This window comes from Calonectris borealis, chromosome 2, assembly GCF_964195595.1.
Source record: "Calonectris borealis chromosome 2, bCalBor7.hap1.2, whole genome shotgun sequence".
Lineage (NCBI taxonomy): Eukaryota > Metazoa > Chordata > Aves > Procellariiformes > Procellariidae > Calonectris > Calonectris borealis.
In genome coordinates this window covers 69513564-69541540 of record NC_134313.1, presented here as the reverse complement: position 1 = coordinate 69541540, position 27977 = coordinate 69513564, and the positions used below count along the sequence as shown (strand labels likewise).

The 27977-nt window shown below is 42.3% G+C and overlaps 1 protein-coding gene across 1 annotated transcript in view; it reads left to right on the top strand.

The window, feature by feature from the left end:
* Positions 1 to 21356, top strand: part of GABBR2 (gamma-aminobutyric acid type B receptor subunit 2) — a 487639-nt gene extending 466283 nt beyond the window's left edge. The window contains exons 16-19 of the mRNA XM_075142314.1: positions 1945 to 2127; positions 4556 to 4685; positions 13590 to 13707; positions 20891 to 21356. Of these exons, the coding sequence (XP_074998415.1) occupies positions 1945 to 2127; positions 4556 to 4685; positions 13590 to 13707; positions 20891 to 21056 (597 nt within the window). The 3' untranslated portion in view covers positions 21057 to 21356. The remainder of the gene's footprint in view (positions 1 to 1944; positions 2128 to 4555; positions 4686 to 13589; positions 13708 to 20890) is intronic.
* Positions 21357 to 27977: the final 6621 nt, after the last annotated feature.

Sequence of the window (27977 nt, the reverse complement as noted above, 5' to 3'; positions counted from 1 at the left end):
CCAGATCTCCAGTCTCTTGACATCCCACTGAATGGCAGCACAATCATCTGGTGTATCAACCCCTCCTCCTCTCTGAGGATCATCTGTAAACTTGCTGAGGGTGTGCTCTGTCCCACCATCCAGGTCACTAATAAAGAAGATAAACAGTATTGGTCCTAGCGTGAACCCTTGAGGTACAGCACTAGTGACTGGCTTCTGCAATCCTTTGAGCCTGGCAGTTCAGCCAGTTTTCAGTCTACCTCACTGGCCACTTACCTAGTCACTACTTCATCAGTTTGACTGTGAGGATGTTATGGGAAACAGTATTGAAATCTTTGCTTAAGTCAAGAAAAATTAACTCTCTCTCCTCATCTACCAGCCCAGACATCTCACTGAAGAGAGCTATCAGGTTGGTCAGGCAGGATTTCCCCTTCATAAATCAATGATGATGGCTTCTAATCACCTTCTTGCTCTTAATATGTTTGGAAATGATTCCCAGGAGGATTCGCTGCAGCACCTTCTGTGGACTGAGGTGAAGGTGACCAGGCAGTATTTCCCCAGATCCTCCTTCTCATCTCTCTTGAACACAGCTGTGACATTTCCTTTCTCCCAGTCCTCAGGAACTCTCCCAGTCAACATAATCTTCCAAAGGTAATTGAGAGTGGCCTCACAATGACAGCTCCCTTAGTCCTCAGGGGTACACCTCATCAGTTTGCGTGAACCTGTTGTGTTCGATTGCTTTATGGGTCTTAGGGGTCTGGGATTTCTGAAGGCCAGTTTTACCAGTAAAGACTAAGGTGAAGAAGGCATTGAGTACCTCAGCCTTCTCCATCATTTTTATCACCTGAAAAAGGAAATTTATTGTCTTCAAGCATCATCCCGATCTGCAGACTTGGTCTGTAAATACATGCCAGAGACCAAGTGCTTCAGTATCTGATCAGCCAGATCTCTCTCTATCAGAAGTTAGGTCCTTCTTTCATGCCACCGCAGCTGCAGAACAGTTTTATGCTCTGAAGAACAAGAGGAACCAATTCCAAAATGGGGCTATACCACAAAATCTGGCTGGGTTGTGCTTACAAAATGATTGCCCCTTCTCTCTTTTCAAACTCAACACCTTTTGATTTATGTTGCCATGCCTGTGCTCTCAGGGCAGGGAGCTCCTTCAGCTTTGTCTATATACAAATACATATGTATGCTGCTTGGCAAGTAATGATAAATTCTGTATTCTCAAGAGTAATCTGAGAAGCTCCCTCCCCCTTGTCAAACAGCTAGTAGCTTTCTCTCCTCATGTCGAGGTGATATTTTCATGTTGTCACTGAATGTTAAATCTTACTTATATTTGCTTAAATTAAATATGTTTAAGGTTAACTTTTTTTAAGTGGCTTATTTAATTTATTTGAAAAAATTTGGTTTATTTTGGGTCACTAAAGCCTAGTTAAGTTTCTGTTATCTCCAGAGTGCAATCTCCCATGAGTTCTTTCTGTTAATACTCCTGCTTCGTGCCTCTCTCTGCTTGAGTGTTACTTGTAACTGTAGGAAAGGAGAAATTTCAGATGAAACTGTGCTTGGGAAGAGAAGGGCTTGGTGGTTGTTTTTTTCTTAAAGAAGGACTATATCCTTTCGAAGTATAAAGATATCAATGAAGGAGAAAAATATGTTTGATGAAACATTGAAATATATTTTTAACATAATTAAAATCCAGTTAAATATATTTTAAATGAGTTTTTCCTAATTTTTTTTGAACACTTCCCTTTGCAAAATCATTTTGGTTCAGCCTATTCTGTAAAGTTATTCAGAAATCATCTCAAGTACAGCACATGGTAAGCAGAGGTCACTTTCCAGAATTTTGTACTTGAAAGTCAGAAGGCAACTCTTGGTTTGCCTTTCAATATTTTGAGATACAAAAGAAATAGCTGCAAAAATATAACCGTGGACAGGATTTCTTAAAGCTTTTAAATCTTTCAGCTCATCACACTGAGGACAAATCCAGATGCAGCCACACAGAACAGACGATTTCAGTTCACTCAAAATCAAAAGAAAGAAGATTCAAAAACATCAACATCAGTCACCAGTGTCAATCAGGCCAGCACATCTCGACTAGAAGGATTGCAGTCAGAGAACCACCGCTTGAGAATGAAAATTACAGAGGTATTGTTTATTGTGTATACTGCCTAGGCAATTTTTTTTAATTTTTTGTTGCAATTCTGTAATCTGCTTAAATGTCGACTACTTTTTAGAGGAAAAGATTAGCTTTCCCCATAGAAAAATATTAGGAAACAGATGATTTATATGAATAGCTAATTAATACGGTGAATACTTAGCAGGTGTGATAAATGAAAATGTGCCTTAGCAAATTAAAATGAAACTTCCCCTATTTATTTGTAACAGGCAGATTACCCTGCTGCTTCACATGGACGCGCTGAGCACCGTAGAGCAATAGCTCTAGAAGTGCAACCTTTACATGCAGGCGCAACAGACCCACAGCCCCAGGGGCACTTAAGAGCTATCTTTGTTCCTGTTTATGGCTGAGTTCAGAGACTGCTGTTGTTGTTATTTCACAGACTTTCTGAGAGTTTGCTCAAAAACTTGCTAGACAGGTTTTTACATCTGCCATGAAACAGAATCACATATTTTCTTAAGGTAGAAAAGACCTTTACGACCATGTAAGCTGACCCTTTTGGCACAAAGGCCGTACAGTTTCTTCAGTCTCTACCGAGAGAAAGGCTAAGTATATGGAGTGCATGAATTCCATTAGAGCTATAACATGTATATTTTTAATTATGCCCATCCTTGCTCAGGAGACCTCAAATGATGACAAATCAGCCTTGAAGACTGCCCATTTTGTGAGACAAGATAACCATAACTGATCTATATCTTAGAAAAAATTACCCTGTTCTTGCCTAGTCTGTGAAGTATTCTTATACCTTGAAAAAAAGGTATTTTATTGCAACCATTACTTCTTCATCCAGATCTTAACTAATGACGATTGCCTAGGTAACCAAAAGGTGTTTACTCAGACTACCAAGGACTCCAAACGCAAAAGTTATCTCTGCCTTGTTAATGAAATTTAGTTCAGCTTTGCCAGGTCCCTTTCATGTGAGAGCCTTGCAATTTTTAATGAAGGCTTAGCTGGCTACTGGCTATTTCACTTTCTTTATTCTACTGTAGTTTTTTTTACTAAGCCTCCTAACTCACAAGAACTCAGCCTGTGCCTTGCAAGGCTCATGACGGAGATCACAGGTAAGGCTGGCCAGGGCAATTAAGCCATATTAGTGCACGCAGGGCCCTGCTGATCTCTTTAGACTTCGCTTAAATAGATTAAATTAAATACCCAGAATCAGTAGGTACAAATAAGAGCTACCGTCCCCTTCATTGTCAAGGGGATTTGGAGCATGCTCTACCATGGCTAGCAGCTACATCTCTGGCTTACCTACCTTGAGTTGCTATCTCCCAGTTCTGTAAGGAAACAATGTAAATCTAAATTCAGCACTTTTAAAATTCAGTTAAGCCAGTAGTGAGTGGGGCATACTCTGGACACTGCACCCCGGACAACTGTTCACAGAGAGCATCCCAGATCACCATTAAGATGCTTGTATCTGGTTATTTTCTACTGGGGCTGTAGCCAATTGAATACAAGTTAGCCTCTGGGGAGAGCAACCCGTGTTCAGCTCAGTGCTAAAAGCTAGGGGTATACCAACCCGGCGTTTGTGCTGTGGCTCTTCCAGTCAGAAAACATCTGTGCTTCTCTCCCTCTCCCTCTAGTCTTAAAGGATGCTTTTGGGGAGAGAGAGGACTGGGATTTTTGTTTCTTCCCCTTCCTCTTATTTCCATTTTTTTCCCTCTTGGAAAGTTATGTATGCAATGGCAGTTCAGTGCTAGCTATCAGATTACACAGTTTAAGACACAAAAGATGGAAAGCACAGGGGTAATTTTCAAATCACAAAAGTATAGAGTGTTCTCAGCCCCAAAACTAAAAACTGTGAGTTGGATTTTCTTCGAAATTTCACACACACAGAGTCATGAACAAAAAGTATAACAGGAGTCTGTTTCTCTAAGAAAGGTAAAAAGAGTAAAAATAATCTTTAGGAAAACAAAACATTCCCAGTAGAGTTGACTGCAGTCACTCACAGGGCTGGACATGCCCCTGATGCCATAGTTCACTTATATTCTCTTGTATGTTTGATAATTTGATTGACTCAACAAAGTGGTTAAAGCTGTGTATGCCACATTTGTGCACATAAATAATAAATAGTTGAGAGTTTTTCAGACTGGGCTTTCTAATGCCCATTTCTTTCTCATTCAGCAGTACCTCTGAATTGCTTAAACTGTCAACTACAAAAGCTTATTCTTCTCATATGCCCTGCGTGCAGTATCACAGCTGAACGCGGTTTGGTACTTGTAGCAGGATTTTTAGAGGTTGTGTTGTAGTGCTATAAGAAAACTGTATTTGGCACAGTGTGGCAATTGCATTACCACCTGCCTTCTAGTCTAATTATAGAAAACTATGCAGCTACTGCAGATACCTGAAGCAATGACTCTTGAATTTTTAGGGATTCGTACTCTTTCTGTTTTGCAGCTGGACAAAGACTTGGAGGAGGTCACAATGCAGCTTCAGGACACTCCTGAGAAAACAACATACATTAAGCAGAACCACTATCAGGATCTTAATGACATTCTTAGTATACGGAACTTTACAGACAGCAAAGGTGAGACTTAGTAAAATCCGTTAGTAGCTTACCCCACCAAGATTTTGAATAGCAATCTGATTGGATTGGTTCCAGAGCACTCAGACCTTGGTAAGATAGAGCTTTAAATATTTTGATTGCATTAATGCAACCAAGCATGCAGATTCACATAATAAGCTATATGGTACCCACTGAGTAGTTATTTCTCTGTATGTATGTGTTCTATTGTATGCCCTGTGTGTATAATACATATGGTAAAGTGGGAAACTTTTAAAAATGTACTTGGGTTCAGAAGTCAAGTTTTCTGTGCTGTCACAGAGTGTTTCAGATCTTGTGAGAGTTAATTGCGCCAGCCTTCAGCAGTAGGAAGCCCGGTTTAATACGTGCTCATCTGAGTAGGACGTTCAGAACCTGCTTTTGGACACTGCTATCAAGAACATAGAAGAGAAACATGTAAATATTTCAGTGCTGATTTGGACTCTAAATGTAGAATTGAAGGCACTCATGTATGAAAATTCTTCCCTAGGAACTGATAAAAAAGGATTTCATGATGACTGTAATATTCCTAAGTTGTTTCTACTGTGTCTCTTGCATCGCTCCCTGAAGAAATATATGCAAAAGAATTGCTTCCATTAAAGCTATTTCACTTTTGGGAAGCAATAAAATCTGGTGCATAGTGCAATAAAGTGGAAGCCAGGACACCCAGCTTCCATTTCTGACTCTAGAATGGATCTACTTTGTGACTTTTGGCGAATGACTTTGTACAGCTGAATATTACCATAGTACATGAAAAACTAGTTGTCCCGTGTTGGGAAGTCGTAGACTTGCGTGTTTGTTGCAATGCCAGGCTCAGGCTTCCTATTGAAGTGGCAGCATAAGCTTGGTTAAGTGGAACAGAGGCTACTCCTGTAAATATAGTTGTTGAAGAATGATTTTAGAACAACAGCAAAGTCCATATATGCTTTTGAAGTATATTGAAATTTTGGTTGGATAGGGTTACTTTTTCATATGCCTTTTGTTTTAGCCTTTAGTTTGTTGGGTATACACTCGGTTGTGTAACTTGTGGCAGAAAAAAAAGGAAGAGCTCCATAGAGTTCCCAGTGTCCTTTTTAAAATTAAAAAACAGAAGGGGGGAAAGGAGGAAAATGAAAACGTAAATAGCTGCTGGAGGCGTGTGATTATTGGGCTGAGATCAGCAGCAAGAACTAACATCAGTGAGTGGGATGAGGCAGTTTTACCAAGTGTTTGAAAGGAACACATAGAATGTTCCACTCATGTCAGATGCTGCAGGAAAATGATAAATCATGAATAATATTTCAAGCAGAAAAGATACATTACATTGTGCCAAATGCTCATCTGAGTTTGGGTAGGAGAAATAAAAATGATCCTCAAGAGATACGCTGGGTATAAATTTAGGACGGGATGCTTCCCACAGCAGGTTGCACTCCATTAGCAGTAGGATGCTGGCAAAGAAATCAAGGAGAAAATATAACCTTTCTGCACTTACTTGTGGCTATATCTACAAAAGACATCGATGCCTAACTGCTGCTTTGCACATCAGCATCCAAGATTGTCTGTGTTCCTACGTTTCCCCCAGTACAGTTCCCTAACTTCTACACTTCTGCTGCGGGGCACATATTTAAAATCACCTGAAAGTACTGAGTCTTAATGTACTGAGTAGCTTGGAACTATGTACTATCATCGGGCTTTACAGGGCGGATATTCTTCTGCATACTGAAGTTGCCGGACACAGTTTTCTGAACAGACCTATCACATAAAGCTCCACACAAAAAAGGGGAGGGGAGGGGGGGAAAGAAGGATGTTTTCCCTTGGCCATCTTTATGTTGAATAGGTTAGAGCATCCATTCACCTGGGAATGAGGAAGACCTGGATACCAATTTGCAGCAGGTGTTTGAAGCTTGATTCCACATCTGGTGGTGAATGCATGAGTATTATGGAGTATCCTGATCCTGACCTGAGTGACACCAAATATTCATACTTCCAGGCTCTGAGCCCCCATGTTCAACAACCCTTGCTAGCCTTTTTCTGTCCCTCCATTTCCGTTTCTTCTGCCCCTTATTTTCTCTCTTTCCCTGTTTCCCTCTCCCTTAGCTACATGTCTGAATCGCCTCTGTATTTCTCTCACTGCATCCATTCCCAATAGTCAACCTATGTGCTTAATTTAAATTTGCCATTCCAATCAAAATAACAAGGCTTTGGAGAATTCATGCTGCTGAGTCACTGCTGTTTCTGTGCAGATGCAAACAGACATCACTTAAATGGTACTTAAAAAAATTCTGGCCCTTACAGCTACAGGAAAGCTAACTCTGACTGACATAACTATGCTTTCTGTAGCTATGTATTTCATGTAACTTTCTGTAAATTAAAGTACAGAACCTTGAAATTATGCATCCCTGATGGTACTTGAGCAAAGTTTTGGAATTGTAAAAAATTTATTAGCATGACCTATAAGTGACCATGTCTCTCACCTCCACCGTGCAACTGGGGAAACCAGTCCAATGTTGTTTTTAAGGTGATGACAAGGTTTGTGCCTACCTTGGATTTTGTAAAAAATGTGAGCTGAGAGAGAGGGAGTAGGACAGTGAAGAGAGATGCTAAAAATAGCAGCTGACTTGGAGCTAAAAATCATAGCAGATCATTTGTCACATTTTCATTGTGGACATGGCTGAATCCTATGCCAATCTTCTTTATAAAATACCTTGCTGTTCTGAAGGAGTTCACACAGAGAATGCAGTGTAGTGTATCCCCATTGCTATCGCTTACACAAATTCAGGGCACTGCACTTCAGAGAACAGATAATAACAGAGGACTTATGCAATGCATCTTGAACAAGTCCTAATCAAACTTTAATGCCACAGTACACTTCAATAGTTTTCTGATCTGTAAAAATTGTCCAGACTAAAATTCCTATAGCCAAGTGCCAAAGGAGGTTATTCAATTCTTCCCTTCCTTCCCCAACACCCTCATTTACATCAAATATGGATTTAGGATACAAAAGTTAAATTGTTTTAGCCAAAATAGATAGACACAGATGTCCACTCCCATGACTGCCTGACCTCAGGCAAAGTTTCATAACTTTGGAGTTCCTGGTTAGTTATTAACGGCAACAGCTCAGGATCTCTTTCCTGGCATGGGGACTCCTTCTTTACAGCACATTTCAATTCAGTACATCTCATTTAAAGAGAGATATTATCCGAGACACTCATCTCTTGTTCACAAATGCATAATGTCCCTGAGACATCTACAACAATTGGCTATGTAAGAAAAGCAATTAGGAAATGTGGTTTGTAGTTTATGGTTTGATTGCTTTTTTTTAATGCAGGCTTTTGTCTGCTAGAGGCTTTGTGTGGTCAAGCAGTTCTCAACGTGCTCCATGGACTGTGGCTCTGGGACCTCAAATGTCTTCTCCAGTTGAATTTAAAAGGGCATCCCCTTAGCTTCATTTGATACATTCCTCAGGTCATTTTGAGTCACTGTGTCTGCTAGCGACCTCGGCTCTGTGCACAGCACAACGTTAGCTTCTCCCCCGGCTTGCTGTTGGCAGGATCTGGTCACCTTGCTGGAGCGGCAGCGCTGCGCTACAGCCTGGGCTTGAGGCAGGGACAGGCTGCGGGTGAGACCCACGCTCGGCTCGGGCAGCTGCTGTAACTGGCAGTGCCGTTCAGCTTGGAGACACGGCTGAGTTTTCCAGGCTGACATTTGGAAAAAGGAGGACAAATGCCTGTGACTGTGATGCTGTGTAAAGAGGAAGGTTGTGCCGCACAGCTGCAGGGAAGAAATACCCTGGCACGGGCACAAACCACAGCTTCCCAAAACGGCTCCCTGCACCCATGTAGCCGGTGTGCCAGAAACAGGAGAGTCTTCGTGAAAGTAGAAGTTATTTCTACTGTGCAAGTTCCTGCAAAGATAAAAGTTACTGAGGATAAACGTACAGAGGGAAGATACTACGTGGTTTGGGCGGTGTTGGGTAATTTTGCTTTGCTTGGAATCTTACTATCTTACTCTATTTGACTTCTATTTGGCATTTTATTAATTAAATTATTTCTACATGAATGATTCATCGATTGCAAGGGTTTCATATAAAGCCCAGCTCAGAAGAATCTCCATTTATTTCTACCTTTGCCAATACGTTTCAGAGTAATGTATTAGGGAAATTAATGAATGACAGCCATCCTATGGAAAGTACATAAGAAGCAAGAGAGAGTCTTGCCATAGTCCCCACTTATGAATAAACCCTTTTTGCAAGTTCTCTCTCTGCAGGCACCCTTGCTTGTTCAGAAAGACTTTTCTGTTTTGAGCCAGAAAAGAGTCTTTACTCATTGCTGCAAATGGACTGGGAGCATTCATCTGCATGTCAGATATGCCTACATACTGTCAGTTGTCACCCCACTCCAATGTTTCCTAGTGTTAGTTTTTTCCCATGTAAAAGCAGCTCAAAGAAAAACAGGTTTCAAAGGCACGTTGCTCGTAAATGCAAAGCAAAACAGTTCTTCTGTGATAGAGGCGGGAAATATTACTTCTATGAAGTTTGTGTGATTCAAGCATTAAGCTTGAGATTGAAAGCACAGATTCAAAGGAAAGGCTTTCAGAAATAACTCCTTTAAAGAAATGCTGTTTTAAAGAAAGGATATAGTTCATTATATCCCTTGTATGTAGAGATATACAGAGATATGTAAACTAGTTTCTGTGAAGCCTAGCAAATGGATTCCAATCCTGAAATTGGAGCTTGTTTCTATTTCAACAGGGAGACCAAACTGCCAGAGGTTCAGTGCCTGGCCTTCCTTGCACAGAAATAAATCTGTAGTAAAGGGAGTTTCTTCTGGTTTAAAGTAGTATAAATCAGAGGAGAAACTTGCTGGCTTTTCTTTTTAAAAAATCTTCCTTTCAAAATATAACTATTGCAAGTCATGATTTAGACTGCCTGGTGCTGTGCGCTTAGTTCAGGAGAACTTTTTCCGATATACCCAGCAGACAATGTGATCGTTTTAATTTTTCCTTTCGTTTTACTTTCTTTTCATCCTATTCACATGAAAAGCAGAAACTGGCTAGTCATGCTTGACAGTCCAAACAACAGAACTGTGAAAAATTACAGTAGATTTTAAAAATCTACCTCTAGCTTTAAAGTTTCCAGAGTTCTTTAGTAAAGCAGCAAGGTTATCTCTGCCAGCTCTTATAAGTCATTATTAAACCACACTTCCTTCTTTGTGGAGCATAAAACATGCTTTCTAGCAAAGAGAAAACAACAGTGCAGTTGAAAGATGTGGGGTGAAGGGCGGTTCTGCCATCTAGTTGTAAGCCATTGGAGGAATATTGCCGCTAAAGAATAATGATGAAATGTTCAATAAACCTGCAGTATACAAACATCAACAAAACAAGTTTCTAGTTAAAGAAATACTGTTTCTAAAATCTTGGAAGGAATTGCAGCAGTGGCAGTCACCTGGTGTCTTCTGCCTGCAGCTGAACAGGAGTCGTTAAAATGCACGATGCGTTTAAGCCAGCCCAGGTAATTTTGACAGCACCACGCTGCGGAGTGATTATACGTACGGCGGGTCTGAAGCGAGCGTCCCCCCTGGCAGAGGGAGAGGCGAGCAGCTGGGAGCAGTGACCTCCTCGCCGAGCCTCTCCGCAGCCAGCATCCGCTCTGCTCCTGCAGCTCAGAGCTTTGTAATTGGAAGCCATTTCTCTGCTGCAGGTAGGCAAAGGTCCTGAGCTAAAGCCTTCTGGCTCTCACCGCCAACCGGGCAGCGAGTTTTGTTTTCTAATGAACCCATCAGTGAGTGCCATGTGAGGCTCTTGAGAGCTATTTTCTTTTTTCCCAATGGTTTTCTGAATGGAAAGTGCTCAGGCATCACTTATCCAGACTTCTGAGTTCTGGTTTGAGGTCTACGAAGGTGAAAATTACTTAGAAAGTGCTTCTGGCTAATGTAAATTCAATTTTGAGGGCAGTTAGATCATCCCAGTGCAATTTATTCAGTAGCATCTGCAGTGTCAAACAGTACCCTGAGAATGAAGGGCATTTTTCAAGTGGCATACTTTATGGACAGAGGAAGGAAAGATGGGGAAGTACTAAAAGCAGTGCTACACTTTCCGGGGGAAACAGGGAACTCAAATGTTTACCGTTACCCTTAATTTATTTTCTTTCAGTTGTTCACGTATATAAAATCAGTTTCCTCCATCCTCAAGTTTTTTAAGTGCATATGGTAATAGTGTTTTTTCTTTAAGATCCCGCTCCTGGAAACATATGACTAAGTGAGAACCTTGCTCTTCATTATTTAAATGAAAGGTAAATGAAAAAAAAAAAAAGAAAAAAGAAAGATATTCTAGTTTCCATAGCTGCAGAATAAAAACCTAACAGCTCCTCTCCCAAAAAGCTTAACAAATAAGAATTACCCAACTTTTTTGTATTTTGAAAGAAGGAAAGGAAAAAGAAAAAAATCTCAACATTGTGGCATTTTTATGTGGGTTTTGTCTGTATTTTATACATATACATTAAAATTTGTATATGGTAACCTTGCATACAGAAATTCATGCAGTGTATTAAGGGAGAGTCATCTGCAAGAGTGGTAGAAAAGGGTCTATTAAGATTAACACACAGTCGTATATGGGCAGTTGGTGTTGAGGGGTGAGTAGGCAGAGAATATATGATTTCTGCTCTACTTTAAACTAAATCCCCCACCTTTTTGACAGGGACCACCTCCTTCTCTCTCTCTCTCTCTCTCACAGCACAACTGAAAGCACAAGAAGCCCCTTTAGGGGCGTACAACACAGATTAATATATGAAATCATGTACTCCTGAAGCCCAACAGTTGCGTATTCCAGTCATTTGATGAAGAATGGTATCTTCAGTGACTTTGTAAAAGGTTAAATTGCTTACCTTGGCCAAAGTAGTTGGAACCCTAAAATAGTTAAATAATAGACCTTTTCCATCCCTAATTATAAGGACTACTCAAATTTTAACTTCAGTCTGTATCATAAAGTAGCAGTTTTCATTGTCAGCTTAGATCAGCTCAGGATTGAACATTGTTTTTAATCATGGAAGTTAAAAGCAGTTTTTTCTACATGTCTGTTTATAGACATCGCATGGCTTTTATGCAAATGTCAAGCTCAATATACATAGAAATGCAATATATGGAAAATAAAACCTGAACTCTTGTGACAGCAAATGCCACACCAGCAAACTTCAGGCTGCCCTGAGATGATAGACTTCATTGCTTATCTTAGCCACTGCCAGATTTGACTCTTTGCTGTCCTCCCTTCACATCTAAACCATCACTGAATCCTGTCATATCTTCCTTTTAAGCACTCTTCTTGCTACAATGAATTCCTTAGCTCTCTCTTACTGACATTTTCTTCCCCCAACAGAAGCAGCTTCATGGGTTCTGGTCGCCGCCTTTCTCACCCAGACCCTTCTCTTCCATGCAACATAAGTGAAAAATCTTCTCTCCTGCTCTTCTGAGCTATAGCGATCCCCATGTCTGCACATTGTTGCATCCTCACCTATTCGCTTCTTTCCAAGTTGCTTCTTAGATTTTTCACAGCAGAAAGTGAATGCTACAAAATAATGCCAGGGATGACCAATAATGCTGGGAGGGCAATTACACATGTTGGAGATTGCCCTCAAAACATTCCTGTTTCTGCTTCCAGCTTCTTTTCTCACTCTTTGTTTCTGCTGCTTGTTTTGTCCCACTAGTGCTCGTCAATAACCTATATATTCCTCAGCTGGGACCTGAGCATTATTTGGGACTTCTGAGTGTTAGTAGAACAGAAAAGCAGCTTAAGCCTTCAATACGCACTGGGTTTTTCATGCTATTTTCATTTTCTCTTCGCTATTTTCTTGCTTTTCCCCCTCATGCCCATTTTCACATTCAAATCCTCCAGTGTCCTTTTCAAGATTTACCTTCGAGTCCTCTTTCATGCTACCTTAATGCCTGCAGCAATCACTGTTTCTCTGGGTGTGTGTCAAACAACCGCCAGTGATGGATTTGGAGCTGCTCTGTAATTATTTATGAAAACCGTGCACTGTCCTCATTACTCAGATGTTTTCCATGTGACTTTATTTGGCTTAACACAGTGGGAGACTTTGGAAAAGCAGGCAGGAACAGAAAGGATCCCCAGCGAAGACAGCCGCCTTAAAATGGCTGTGTTCGTCCACGTTTCTCAGGGGGACCAATGCCACAGGCTTCAGCACAGCCAGCCAAGGACTCCTGGGACTCCTGGGGGAATCAAATGAAGCTACCTACGGGGAAAATGATGATCTTCTATGTCATCACTATGCAGAAAAGATAACGGCAGGAGAAAACTTAATGAAACCATTAGCTGTCCTTCTTGCAGACAGCCTATGGACCAGTGCAGCCGATATGAATCATGTTTCTGTGCTAAATGATAGCAGATATAGTTAAATGACGGCACTTAATTGTTTATGTGATTGCAAGAGTACCAAGGTTTTATACATCAATGAGACTATAGTTTTTCTGGGAAAAGACTTAAATAAGAGGGTTTTTTAGTATGAAAAGGTAACAATTTTTGAGTGCAAGATAATATGATGGTGCAGTTACATTAATTTTTTACACAGCCTAAGACTAGGTGAGAGAACATGTTAGGGCTACATAGAGGTGGGCGACAAGGTTTGGTTTGTGGGGGTTTTTTAAAGGTGGGGGGGAAGCCAAGGAAGGACAAAAGAGGTTTGGTCCCTTTTCTGTTTCTTCATGGCCGTTCCTATGAAGGAGCACATCGTCGAAAGCATGAGTACCAAAGACTCACAGGGAAACCTGAGACTGTATTGGAATATAGGCAGAAGGAGTTTACTTTGTGGCATTATGAACATCTGGGAAATTTTAAAACGAAACTATTTAAAAATGGTCACTTGGGCACAGTAAAGTAAAATTGAATGTGTTGTCCATCCAGATGGTGAGAAAGCCATTTTGAAAAATCATCTTGATCAAAATCCACCAGCACAATGGGGCTCGTCAGACCCTTCCAGAACAAGCAAAGATCCTATAGAAGACATCAACTCTCCAGAACAGTAAGTGTACACCATTACATATTGGTACAGAAAGAGGCACCCCATGCTCTCTCGGGCATGCATGTGCGAGGGCGCGCACACTTTCTACTGTTTTAGCCATAAATTCCACCCTGGACACCAGCTGCCTTGCTGATAAGATGTTAATTTAAATTATTACATTTCATCAAAACTCATATTTCTCTTTCATGCATTTTTATGGGAAGACCTTCACTGTAAACCCTTTCAGCCAGCCCCAGCTACAGAGGGAGCCTGGACCATCAGCAACAGAAGATGTGAATGGCACCTCCTGAAGCACCAGTGGGCAGCAACGCTGTACTGTGATGCCTCCCTGCCACCAGCTCACCATCCTCACCAAATTTAGAGGATATCAGGGGCACTAGATCCTAAGGTCCCCCAAAGCCAAACTGACTTTTCTTTTGTCAGAAACATCCATAGCTTGATGTCTAAAGTTTCTGTAGCGAGTTACAGGACAAGCTGTGCCCAGCCACCAATGTGTATTAAGGAGAGAAGAGGATGTACATATGTGCACATACAGGTTATGACTATTGTCAAAAGTCCAAGTCCTTCCACACACCAGCCAGAGGGGTTCATGGTGTACATAGCCATTTTGTTCTCTTTTGATCTTAAGCTAGCTGAGAAATAAAAACAGTATGAGGGCTTTTCAACGTTGCCATAGCAGCTGGACCTGGGTTTTGGCATAGAAAAGCCTGCACCAAGTAGTTTCCCTTAGAAACAATGCTGCGGCTACAAGGAGAGGATGGCACAAAGCACTTGCTGGATTCATGGAGGGGAAAGAGTCTTATAGTATCAGTTTTTCTCTCCAGGAACCTAGACAATAAACTCACGTACTACCCTTTACCCACTCAGCAGGGCCTGCCGTGGGCCAGAGCTCAGGGAAGCGCCGTGCTCGTTTGACCCTGGATCAGGTGTTTCCCCTCGGCAGGCTAGTTACATGGCACCTCTTCATCAGGATCTGAGCTAATAGCTGTCAGACTCCTGTTTTCTACACGAGCAACTTAAAAGCTTATTTAAAAACAGAATAAATTAAACAAATTGCTAGTCACATGTTACATCAGTGACAGCAAACCTGATTTCAGAGAGCAGTTACTGCCTCATACTACCTGCTGCAGGAAAACGTGTGGATTTCTAACTCTGTCCTTGCACTCAAAAAAAAAAACCAACCCAAACCTCCACAGGAGCTAATCTACACACATGTGCACATGTATGCACCAAAAAAAGCCCCCAGTAGCTGAAATATCTGGTTATTTCACAAAAGCAGGGCTCTCGCTGAGAAAGCTCTCGTGACTTTATGGGGTCAGCAGAGTGCTTCAATGCATAGCTATTAGAAGTCTGGCTTTTTCCAGCATTTTGTCAAGAAATAATGTAGTTTGAATGCAGCCTCATCCGCACATGGCCCTCTTACATTAAGAGAGATGCTAAGAAAAACACAGACACTCAGATAATCCAGTTGTCCCAATACAGATTTAATACAGGAAAAAAAAGAAAAACATTCGGTGATGACAGAACCTCCTCTAGGCTAGTGGTAACTGATGAGAAAACTGAGATTTCCTAAAGGTCTTAAAGAGTGGGTCAGTACAAATCTGAACAGTCACTGACATTTATGGAAAGCAATTAATAAAGTCCTGCTAAATCAAAACAGTGTCATTCAGCACTTGCGCAGCTGTGACTGTGCCATGTCCAAGGGTCAATCTCTGCCCTGAGGATGCATTGGCAGTTGGGTACCAGAGCCACACCACCCAGGCACCGTGGACCTGCCAGAGAGAAGTGTTGCCATCTTCAGGACTAGGGTTTTGTGATTCCCTCTCTTTGACAAGAGATTACCTCTTTCCAAGCTTTGTGCTCTTTAAGAATACCCTTCCGCATGCATGGGCTTTTTTTCAACTTGTCTGGAAGCACTTCTGGCCTTCCATGGTTATTAAATATATAATTTTTGTCAAAAAAAAAAAGAGTTCAAGACAAGCTGTAGTTTGTGCCTTCTCTTTCTCATTTCACTGCATACATAGGGCATCTGTTAGAGAGGCAGTCACACAGCCTGCTAAACCTGCTAAACCTATTTTTTATTGAAGAACACAAATCTCAAGGACACTAGTCTGAAAAAGATTTCCTCTTTGCCACAAGCCTATGAAAGGAGGACATTAAAATAATGATTTGCATGCAGAAATGTTAACTCTTTAATGTCTGTAGCAAAAAGAAGCATCCCAGCTTCCTGTTACTGACAGCACTCAGGAGAGCTGACACCTTCCAGTATGAAAGTTCTCATAGAGTGCAGAAAAGAGTTTGGTTTGGGATTTTTTTCATTCTTTCTTACCACTAGTGCTACATTTGACCAACTGCAAGTGTGATCCCTTATTCTACAGTTGTGTCCAAAGTGAAGGCACAGCAGTACGGACGCACTTCAGACTCAGTAGTGCGGGAAGTTGTTTCACAATTGTCGATGGAGTGATGTTTATGTCATCTCAATCGGAATGTGAAAAACATTTGCTTTGTGCTTGGCTCAGATTTAGAACCCTGGACCTAAGGAAAATGCAGTCTGTATGACTGTAAAGCAGCCTTAAAGCATGAATATAGATGATTCACAGTTCCCTTTGCCTCTTACTCCCTTTCCTGCTGAACCCAGTAAGTTATCCATAGCGCCATGTAAAATTTGCCATACCCGGACAGACCATCAGACACGAGCACACAGTGGGTGCTGGCTGTTTTCTCTCCTGTTCACACTAGCCACACAGTGTAAATTAACACTTCCTATAGTAGGCAAAGCAGTACTGGTGCCCAGGCTCAAGTCCTGCACTTTGATTTTCCATGGTGCTCATTAGCGTACTCCCTAGCACAGTTGTATCAACTTCTGCTCTCCCGGGTAACGCTCAGACACAATCTGGTGTTGAAAACCCTGTTTGCGGGGAGCTTAGCTGCGTGGATGGAAGCTGCACCATGCCAGTTCATCTCAGGTTCAGAAAGCAGCCTGAACCAGTTTAGAATAGATGTAATAGTTCATTTCCCAGTAGGCCGGGGTGTCTCTCACACAAAGTCAACTCTTTCCCACTGGCAGTCCTGCCTACTTATCTAAAGATCACATCAGTCAACTTATCTGGCCACAGGAATACATACAATGGGATATCTTCCGTGACCCTTAAAGATATTCTTCTCTGCACCTTCATTCCTGCATGTTGTCCCATCCCCTCAGTGACCTACTTTCGGTGAATTAGGTTTTGGCACCATTAAAATTTACACTGTTCTCATTGTAACAGCAACAATATGTAACAGTCTTCCAGATCTCTGAGTAAAGGTGATGATAGATTGCTGCAGGACCCCACTAAAACCTGCCGTTTTGATAGTCTGTTTCCTATATGTGGTCATTTTTGTAACCTTCAAAGCAGCTAATCACTGTGTAACCCTTATAATAGAAACCACCTTGATTTTTATGAGCTAAAGCTCTGCTTTTAGCAGCGTTTAAAAGACCATCAAATACCCTACTAAAGCCAGTTATGTCAATTTTAGTAACCAAAAATTCTCATCAAAAAAAGTTGGTTATGACTGGATTATTGCATTACGGCCATATGCCTCAGCATGAACATGCCTCTGTTATTCAGTTTCTTCGCTGACAGCGCTTCATATTAGTCTATATCTACGATCCTACTCAAGTCTGTTGTTAAAATAAGGTGGATTTAGAATGGTTAGTTTACTTGCTAGTTGTCCTGGTTTTGGCTGAGATACAGTCAATTTTCTTCCCAGCAGTTGCTAAAAATCAACATTAATGGACTAAAGAATCAACTGAAATTATCCCTGAATGCTTAGATACAGTTTACACACTCCCACAGATCTTCAGATGTTTGACTGTAGCAGCAGTTGTTTCAGTCCCCCCACTTACCAATGGATCTCATCAGTGGTTTTCTATAACAGAACCAAAATATTTTTCAAATGCCTCTGCCCGCTTTGTAGCATCATGCATTCCCAGGTGCATTGCGTTGTGTTCTATGTGCATTGACATGGGAAGTCAAGCTTTGACTTGATTTTATTTATTCCTAATAAATGGCACTTCTGTACAGAGCTGTACCCTGATGAGTGGCTGCTCTGTGTGTGGCACCACCCTTCCTTTCCATCTCCTTCAGCGGTTCTCTATGATTCTATGATTCTAAAACCACTAATACTAACCATTCCCTCACCAACATACTTGACCATATATATGCTTTGACATATCTATACTGTATAGACAACTCAAAACAAATTCATAGAATCATAGAATCTCAGAATGGTTTGGGTTGGAAGGACTTTTAAAGGTAATCCAATCCGACACCCCTGCAATGAGCAGGGACATCTTCAACTAGACCAGGTTGCTCAGAGCCCCGTCCAACCTGGCCTTGAATGTTCCCAGGGATGGGGCATCTACCACCTCTCTGGGCAACCTGTTCCAGTGTCTCACCACCCTCATTGTAAAAAATTTCTTCCTTATATCTAGTCTAAATCTACCCTCTTTTAGTTTAAAGCCATTCCCCCTTGTCCTGTCACAACAGGCCCTGCTAAAAAGTCTGCCCCATCTTTCTTATAAGCCCCCTTTAAGTACTGAAAGGCTGCAATAAGGTCTCCCCAGAACCTTCTCTTCTCCAGGCTGAACAACCTCAACTCTCTCAGCCTTTCTTCACAGAAAAGGTGTCCCATCCCCCTGATCATTTTTGGGGCCCTCCTCTGGACCCGATCCAACAGGTCCACGTCTTTCCTGTGCTGAGGGCTCCAGAGCTGGACGCAGCACTCCAGGTGGGATCTCACCAGAGCAGAGCAGAGGGGCAGAATCACCTCCCTCGACCTGCTGGCCATGCTTCCTTTGGTGCAGCCCAGGATACGGTTGGCCTTCTGGTCTGCGAGCGCACATTGCTGGCTCGTGTCCAGCTTTTCATCCACCAGTACCCCCAAGTCCTTCTCGGCAGGGCTGCTCTCAGTCCCTTCAACCCCCAGCCTGTGTTGATACCGGGGGTTGCCCCAAAAACATTGACAAAATGTGGCAGTGGTGGGGAAAGAGAAAAACCACTAATATTGTAGGACAAAAAAAACCTACAAAGGGTGAGGTAAGGCACAAGATTTACTTTCACCTAAGGAGAAAATAGCAGGGGTTTTTGGATTTTGTTACTTGTTTTGTTTTGTTTTGTTTTTCCCTCTGAGAGTTTGCCTAAACTCTTAATTGTGTGTGAGTCCCCAGGCTACAGTCCTCCACCTCAATTCCAGGAACCAAGTTTTCAAGTGAAAGTAAACTTTAAGTACAGTTAAAGCAAAATTTACCACCCACTGCAGCCACCGTTGGCATAGCCAAATAAACATGCTTTGTCCATGGTATGGCTAACATTTAAATGGGTGAAAAAAAATCCCATTCACTTGATTATGCAACTGGATTCTCTTGGAATAGCTTCAAAAAGCTCTTTAATGAGAAGTCTGTAACAGTTGAACAAAGTAAGCATTTCCACTGGTGGGAAAATAAGCACGGGCAATTCTGCGTTTGACCCTGCAACAAGAGACAGAATGACAATCCGCAGCGTCAGGCTCATAAGGATTCAGCACATGGAAGCAGCGAGCCATGCCACCTCTGCACTCCTTGGGAACGAGGCATGATTTCATTGATAGCACCAGAGAGAGTCGGGCACAGTAGCAAAATAACAATGAATGGATTTTGTTTAAATGCATTGCCAGCACTACAATAATCAACACTGTGGATTAATATTGCATCAAACTTTTAAAGGGAGTTTGGGGGGGAAAAAAAGAGAAAGAGGTTCCCGGCTAGGCAGACTGCGACTGTTTCCACCACATGTCTGTATAAAAAAGCCTTAGTTTGTAGCGAAGAAACTAAAGAGAAGCAGCATTACATTTCGTCCTCTTTGAATTTGAAAGCTATACTGCTTGGTCTCCGAGCAGTGCAATGGATGCCTTGGTAGCTGTCTCCACTTCCTAACACAAAGCAAAAAAGAATTGAAATGTCATTTGAATCAGAAAGGCTGTCCAAAGGCAAGCTTTCAGACATAAACTTCTTATAAAGGCCTGTCTATACACAGTCATTATATCAGATAACAAGGAAATATAAATTTAAAACTCTATTGTCCTGATACAATGCTTTGTATGGGCATTTTCCTTCTGGAATCACAAAGCTGGTCTTTGGTTCAGCTCTGTCACTTTGACACCTGTCTTCTCTTAAAAAAGTCCCTCCGTGTCTCAAGACTGAAAGTCTCCAAATGCAGATGCAATCCTGATATAATATCTTAATCACTGAAAACCTCAACTGCATTTTAATTTTATGTAAGGTGCCAGTATCCACAGCATGGGGGTAGCAGAGCCCATGTCCCATGGCACCGTCCTCTCCATGGGAAGGGGGTCAGTTGGGCTATCTGTGAGCACAGTTTAGTGTCCCTTTAAACAAACAAAAAAACAAACAAACTAACCAAAACAAAGCCCCACCAGTTATGATTATGTCAATCTGCTTGGAAAATTGGATACAGGATGTTGGGTTCCTAAATATTGAATTTTGGTGTAGGTGGGAGGTCAGACAGCTTTCAGAGTGCCAACTCCTCAGTCCCACAGCACTGACTGTGGGAACTCAGCGGCATTCAGCACTGACCTACACTGCAAAGAGGAACTACTTGGAAAAGGCCGTCAGTCCGAGTTCTCGCCCTCCCTCCATGCACCTGTGTTTGCCATAGCTGGAGTTGCAAAAATGCCATCCTTAATGCTAACATCCTTGTGCGAAGTGATGCATGGCTTAAAACTCAGCCTGTGACCTCGTGCACGTCTATGCAGTTAGCCGGGGCTCTGCATGCAATAGATCACCTTGCAAGGGGCAGGGAGTTGCTAAACCATGTGTCCTCATTGCACACTTAATTTTTCCCAGTATCAGCAGTCTAAGAATTACTCTGAAAGTGTCTGGGAATTTCAGAAGGTTGTGGGATGCTGCGAAGGCACCCTCAGATTCCTTTGTCATGTCTAGCCTGCCAGAAAGATTCCCCAAGGGGAAATGACACTGAGGTGGCACCGCTCAACAGCAGCAAGCGTAATGCTCTTGGCATTAACCCTTTCTGTCACAGCGGCAGGCACAGAAAATACCCTTGCAGCAACCTGCAAACATATCACGCATGTAATGTATTACATTTTCCCCTTGGCTAACGCTCCTCTCTCTCTGTCTCTCTTGCAGCATACAGCGTCGGCTGTCTTTGCAGCTGCCCATTCTTCATCACGCCTACTTGCCATCCATAGGAGGAGTTGATGCTAGCTGTGCCAGTCCATGCGTAAGCCCCAGTGCCAGTCCTCGGCACAGACACGTGCCGCCCTCCTTCCGAGTAATGGTTTCGGGGCTGTAGGAAAGGGAGATCAGTGCTTCCTGAACTGCTTTTAAGTACTCAATGACTGGACTAAACATCTGACCTAGAACTCTGCTACAAACATATAACATTGGCTCTTACCGCAGAGGAACTACCGCTGAGGCCATCGTCACAGGAGTGCCCGTGTAACTCGTGTGGGAAGGCGAAGGAGAAGGACACAAGGAGTTCGATCTGTAGCCTTATTCATGGAGTTTTTATTTCTTCACGTAGAAGTCACTGAAAAACATTTCTTCCCAAATTTCTACTAGCAACAAGGTGGCTGGGAAACTCGGATCTTGCAAAAAAGACACTAGGGAAAAGAAAACCCACTCAAATGTCACTGAGCTTTATGTGGCTGCTGAGAACATGCAATTCTATACTGTATCCATGTAAGGAAAATGCAATGGTTGAGCTATACCATATTTATTGAAATAGTTACACTCATTTTTACAAGAGTTGTGTTAAATTGCTGGAAACATTCTGCACTGGTTAGTCTTGCTTGTTTTCATTTCAGGGACAATGTTTGATAGGAAAGGAGGATTGTGCGAAATGATTCCTCGGGTGTCACTGAGACTCTGCAGCGCTGCGAGCAGGGTCACCTCTAACTTGCAGCTGTACGTGAAACCCAAGCAGAGGCTGAAGCTCCAGCTCCGAGCTGTCACCAGCTGGAGAGTTGCTGGTTGGAAGCGGAGCACTTCACCCTTCTCCAGGGATGATGGTAGTGACGGCTGACCATCTGCAGCTTCATTTTAGCAAAGTTTCTGCACCTATTTCAGAATAAACACCACCAACCGTAATGTACTAAATTGTCTGGAAAAGTCCTAGTGCTGACAACTCAAGAAACTGAGGACAGATGGGTAGTAAAGTCTTAATGTCACAGGATGGATTGTTTTTCATAGTTTGTTTGAATTATGTCACACATAATTACAACAAAATTAATTCAGTGGACTTGGGGGGGAGGGGCTAGGGCACAGCACTTTGCTGCTGCAGGCAAAGCCTGCAGAGCACATAAAAGTAAATATACACTATGTGTGCTTTGTACCTGCGTGTGTGACAGTTGTAGCGGATAATAGAGAGGACAAATCAAATTTACCAATAGAATATTTTACCTGAATCCTAAAAGGACTGTGAAACACCAACGGTTTTTATACTTTAACTCCATCCCCTGAACCGAAGTAATTAGGAGGAACGACAGTGGCATACCGACTGGAGCAGCTCTGGAGCCAAAGCCTCAGGCGCAGGTGAGAGACACATGCAGCTTCTTTTTCCAAGGGACTGGAAATGTGGCATCTCACTGCCAGGGCTGTTTGCTAAGAGCAGGGGGGGAAAAACACGTGAAGCACCCACTGGGCTCTCAGTTTTCTTTGACCAACGCCTGTGCACCTCAGACCAAACCTTTGGAATGACGTTTCTACAAAGGGTTACAAATCAGCAATGACTGAAGCACAGCTGAAGAGGTTCATTAGCTGAGGGACTTACCGGCAGCTTTGACAAGCTAGCATAAATCTCCATTAAAAATAAAACACACCTCATAGTGGCCAAAACCAACATGAATATGTATCTGAATCTTACAATCAGGAGCATCACAAAATATTTCACTTGGCACATACAGTAAGAAAGGTTATGGAAATATCTGTAGCTTTTAGAACAAAACCATGTAAGTATAAACACAGATAAAATAGAACTCATTACTCTGTTTAAGCACTAAACACTGACGTTGTCACTCAATGTGTGTTGACAGTATTCTCTTGCTTTATTAATATCATCAGGGCCTGGTTTATTTTAAAAGGAATGTTAATTTTTAAAAAGAGAAAATTACAATATTGTATATAATGTATACACAAAGATCTCTGTAGAAATATTATTCCAACTTAGCAGGAAAAAAAAAATCAGAAGTATCGGACCATTGGAGGTGAGTGTGTGTGTGTCTGTAACTTCGTGAATACTGACTGTGTGACGTTTATTAGGTTTAAACCATGCAGTACATTCTTTGTCTCAATGATACTGTAGTTTCTCCCATAACATTTTTTTTTACTTTACTGCAGATAACAAGACCAACCAAGTGAATATAGCTATTTAATGTTTCTGTTCTTTTATACTGCAGCAAAAATGTACTGTAAATTTATGAAGAGGCTGTGCCCCAATGGCATTTTCCAATGATGTTAGTGCACAAATGCTTTAAACTAGACTGGAACTGCCAGAATAAAATGTAAATGAAGAATTTCTTGTATAACCTTATACTGCATGAGATCAATTTTTAATAAATTGTTGCAAATCTGTTTTTATGAATAAAATATATAAAACCTAGCTTTTTGGACTCAGTGCCCTCTTCCCCCATAGCAAAACTATTTTGTGTGTGTGTGTGTGTGTGTGTAAACATACGTATATATAAAAGCCTCCCTGGAAAAGGAGGAATCCTATTACAATACCACATTGTAATAAAAAGTCAAAATACACATCCTAGTAGTTGAAGAGTTCACATCCAGAGAAAATAGATAGACGAGCTTCTGCCCTGAAATACAGTTACTGCAGTACTCATGAGTGAAGTCTAAGCCCTTTTTCAAATGGGAAAATCATCAAACATGCTGAACATTTACATCCAAACCACATTTAATACATGCACTATTCTCTCTTGCACCACAGTGAGTGTGAACTCAGGAGAAAAGGAAAGATTTTACTATTTCACATAAATTATTGAAGTTGAGCCTGTCTTCTAGCTCTATAGAAAATCTCTCCGTCAGCAAATGAGAAGTTTCCGAGAATAATCACCGATTGTTTCCTGAAGGCAAACACTAAACCTCTCCACCCAGTTTCACACATGTGGTGGGTTTTGTGTGCTAAACCAGGTTTTTCTGCACGGCAGAACAGGAGGAGGGTGGGAACGTAGTGCAACAAGCCAGTTAGAGGAAAGAGCATTTTCAGTTGTTTGCTTTTCAACAGGAGCATCCTCAAGCCAGCACGAAATGACATAAAGCCCAAGATGAGGGAATTCAGAGCCACCACAAATGTGTTTTCTGTAGATTTCTGATGCAGCTTAGGAGTCCCACCGAACACATGTAAAAGAGAAAATACCAGTGAGGAACAAACAGCGTGGATTGTGGATCTCAATGCAGAATACCAGATGGCAGGAGAAACTCAAACAGATACATCAAAGCTTATTCAAGAAAGAGGAAAAAAGTCTAGAACAACTTTATTGTGAAACCTATATTCAACCAGAAATTGTGGGAGGATGTGAACAATTTAGAGTTGCTCAGGAATAATAGGACAAGTTGAGTTGCTCAAGGATAATAGAACAAAGCAAAACATTGCTTTAAGAGGTCAAGAAAAAAATAAGAGGGAGATGTCAGGGGAACAAGTTTACCCAAACTCTTGAGTTTCCACAGTCACAGCAAATACACTTCTTATAAAATTGCTATTGAATTCATGGAAGATTACTAATGTTGCAGCACTTCTTTCAAATAATTAACAACATTGAGGATGGTAAGGGAAGAGCAAGAAAGGCACTTTTTCAGTTTTCTCTTTCTTTTAAAAGATATAACACCTTTTCTTAAAGGTTTATAATCCAATCTTTTCTGGCCTTTTCAGAACTTGTTCGTTCATTACAAATCCTGGTATGGCGTGCCTGTTCTGCCCAAGACTGGATTAGTGTTTCTGTCCCTTTCTTCTCAGGCTTGCTTAGCTGCTGGAAGCCAGCCCAGCAAGACCTGTCCCAGCACCCTATGGATATCGGCAGGGCTTTACTGTGCTCTCATACCACAGCCCAAAGGATGGGCCAGTCTGCCCGTTCAGTGAACTGACTCTCCCTGTCGCTGGCTTGTTTAATAGGGATTATCTTCTCACTGCCTAAGACTGACAGGTTTATTACAGTGGCTTAAACATCATGATTTTTATCTGAGTTCGGTTCTCAGTTACTGACTGCCTTTTCCATCTCTTGAGATGGTGAATAGTACTTACGGCCATTACTTTAATATGCATGAATATTATTCAAAAGTGCACTTTCAAGAGCAGTCTGCCTCTTGAGCCGATCAGGATTCTGCCAGTGCACTACTGCGCTTGTCACTACCCACTAAAGGACATTGCAGAGGAGCAATAGAGGGTCTAGGGCTGCACTGGAAGAGGTGGGGAGGAGGCGGCTGGAGCCCATGTTGGGCTGCTGGCAAGGGCAACGCTGGGTGGCAGTACCATCACGTCAGTGTTGCCACAGACCTCTCTTACCTGCAGATGTTTTGAGACACCAGCTTTGCAAACTGCAACTGGTTTAAACCCCCTCCCCAGGTGATGAGGTGCTGAAGTGGGCCGAATGACGGGAAGGAGTGAAGGGCGGGCAGGCAGAAGGAGAAAAGAGGGAGAAACATCTCCAATCACTGAGCATGTCCTTCACCATCCCCAAGAAAGTGGCTGCTACTGATGCCATCAGATCCAAGCATCGTACAAGCAATTAAACTAATTACTGAACTTTAGAGGTTAAATTCAGTAGAGGTCAAATAGTTCTGAGGACAGGAGCAGGAGGTGGGAGTGCCAGCTGTAGGTACCAGCAGCAAGCAGCCTCTGGGCTGGCTCACTAGCAGAAGCATAGCAGAAAGGAGCTCAGATGACCTTGAGCTTCAGGAGAAAGGACATATCTTCATGCGTCGGCAAACACAGGCTTTGACTAGAACTGAGAATTTTTATCTCCTGACAAAAGGTTATGCAGCAGGAGCCCTGTACTCGAACGCACTGGGTGCAACTTAAGCCAAGAAAAGTATCATCAACTAAATTTACAACCTAGAGCTGTAACCACTTCAGGGACCACATCACCCACCTACCTACTACTGCAGGCAGCAGTGTGGGATGCCTGCTTGAGCAGGGGAGCTGCCACTGGTAGCAAACCACCCCACAGATGTGAAGTCATCCATCATGGCAAGTCAGCTTGACTGGAAAATAGTGTGTGTGTTGCAGAGAGCACTGGCGGGTCACTGAGCAAGTGCAAGCAGCCCACCATTAATGGCCTGGAAAACACCAGGAGAGGGCCAAGGCAGAGACATCCATGCTACCTCCTGTTCTAGGAATTTGTCAAGCACCTAAAAGCAAAACCCATTCTAAGGACATATGCACACAAGCCATCCCTGACTTACTAATACTCCTTGACCCTGGCCCGCTCTGCCACACAGTGCAAAACCCTATGCCTGCGCAGCCGAACATCCCATTTGTCCAGGCTTAAGGAAAAAGGATCATGAAGCAGAAATGAAAGAGTGTGGAAAAGAGCAGGCAGAAAATACACCCGTGGCTTTGTACTCATAAAGTAAGTGCTCTGCTGCACTGTTATCCCAAGTGGCTCCTACTCCGCCCTGCCTAAGGGTACTCCGGTACTTCCAAACACCAGGGACCCCTTCCAGCAGACAGAGGGATGGAGACATCTGTTCTGCAGGAGGGAGGAACCTCACATCCTCACCAAATAAGCTAGCTGACATAATAATTAGTTTATATTATTAAATAGACTGGCAACTGGGGATACAAACCAGCACAAGCCTTGTAAGAAGAAAGTGTTCCTCTCCAGCAAGGGAAACCTTGTCTTCCTATTTCTTTGGACACCTCTGTACAACACAGCACCAGCACAGCTCTTGTAACCCCAGAGAACAAAACTATTCCTCCAACCTGACAAACCCTTCACTTTATCCCCTCCTAGAGCTGTGCCCAACAGCTGATGCCTCTGAAGCAGAAAGCCACAGGCAAAACAATAGAGATGAAAGTCATCTCTCAGGCAGTTCAGGAGATAAAGCTAAGTGAGGCAGCAGTGCAAGGACCACCTGCCCGTCATGCTCTGAGGGGCACCTGCAGATGTAGGTGCCACTAAAAGACCTGCTGCAGAGAAGCAAATTGCTGAGCATAGAACAGCTTCTCAAGAAAGGTAAAAGGAAGCAAAGTCTTAGCTGCTCATCTTAAAGGCAGTCACATTTCCAAAGACATTGACTCTCGCCGTGATGAATGGCGAGTGGAGGGAAGGTACATGGGAAAAGACAATAACGGGAGGAGCAAGGACAGTAGCTTCACACTAGAGCTGTGGAGGGAGGGTGACAAGATAAAGGTTAAAAGCTGTAAGTTAACAATTCCATAAGCCCCACAACTCATCCCAACTCTCAATACTGGAAAGAAACGCTCCTCTGTTTGGCTTGGCCCATACTTAGGTCACTGGAAGACACTGTTTGAGGGAAGTAACCGAGCCAATGGGAGAAAAGGGAAAAAAATATCAAAACAACGAACACGCACATATAAGAAGATGGCTTGAGAATCATAAAGATGCAAATGAACAAGGGACTCAGCTGCAATTGCTTCTGAGGAAGACACATCAATGTCAGCATCAGATACAAGCACCCCTAGCAAAAGATAGTCACTGTCATCCCACAAAGCTAGCTGTACAAATGAAGCTGTTAAAATTGTCAGAACCGAAGCCAACACCATCTCTGACTGCCTTGATGTTGCTAGTAACTAAAATGGGAGCCACTTTCCTCCAAATTTTGACTTCAGCTTCTCGTAGGCTCAAAGTTTGAAATTCAATTCCATACTTCAATAGCCTAGGCTGTTTCCAGGCTTTTGTTATTACTGGAGGGCTGCAGGAGCATGAAGTTTGCAAATTACCAATCCTTATGAAAATTTTACAGAAACTGGTTCCTACACACACAGAGAAACATGGTTTTTTAACTGGACTGCCTTAATCAGGGTGTGGGGAGAGGGCATATTTCACTATTCTCCCTATGTATACACATTTTACTGTTTTCAGAGGCCTCCACAGAATTTCCCTTCGAGATTATATACTCTCCAACTTCAAGCCGAAAGTACAGCTGAAAAGCTGCCTTGCTGCTGTTGTAATAAGGAATATTTCTCTAACAAGCACCCCCATGCTTTGAGGACCTTTCAGTCTTTTCCCTCCCCCTCAGCTAATAC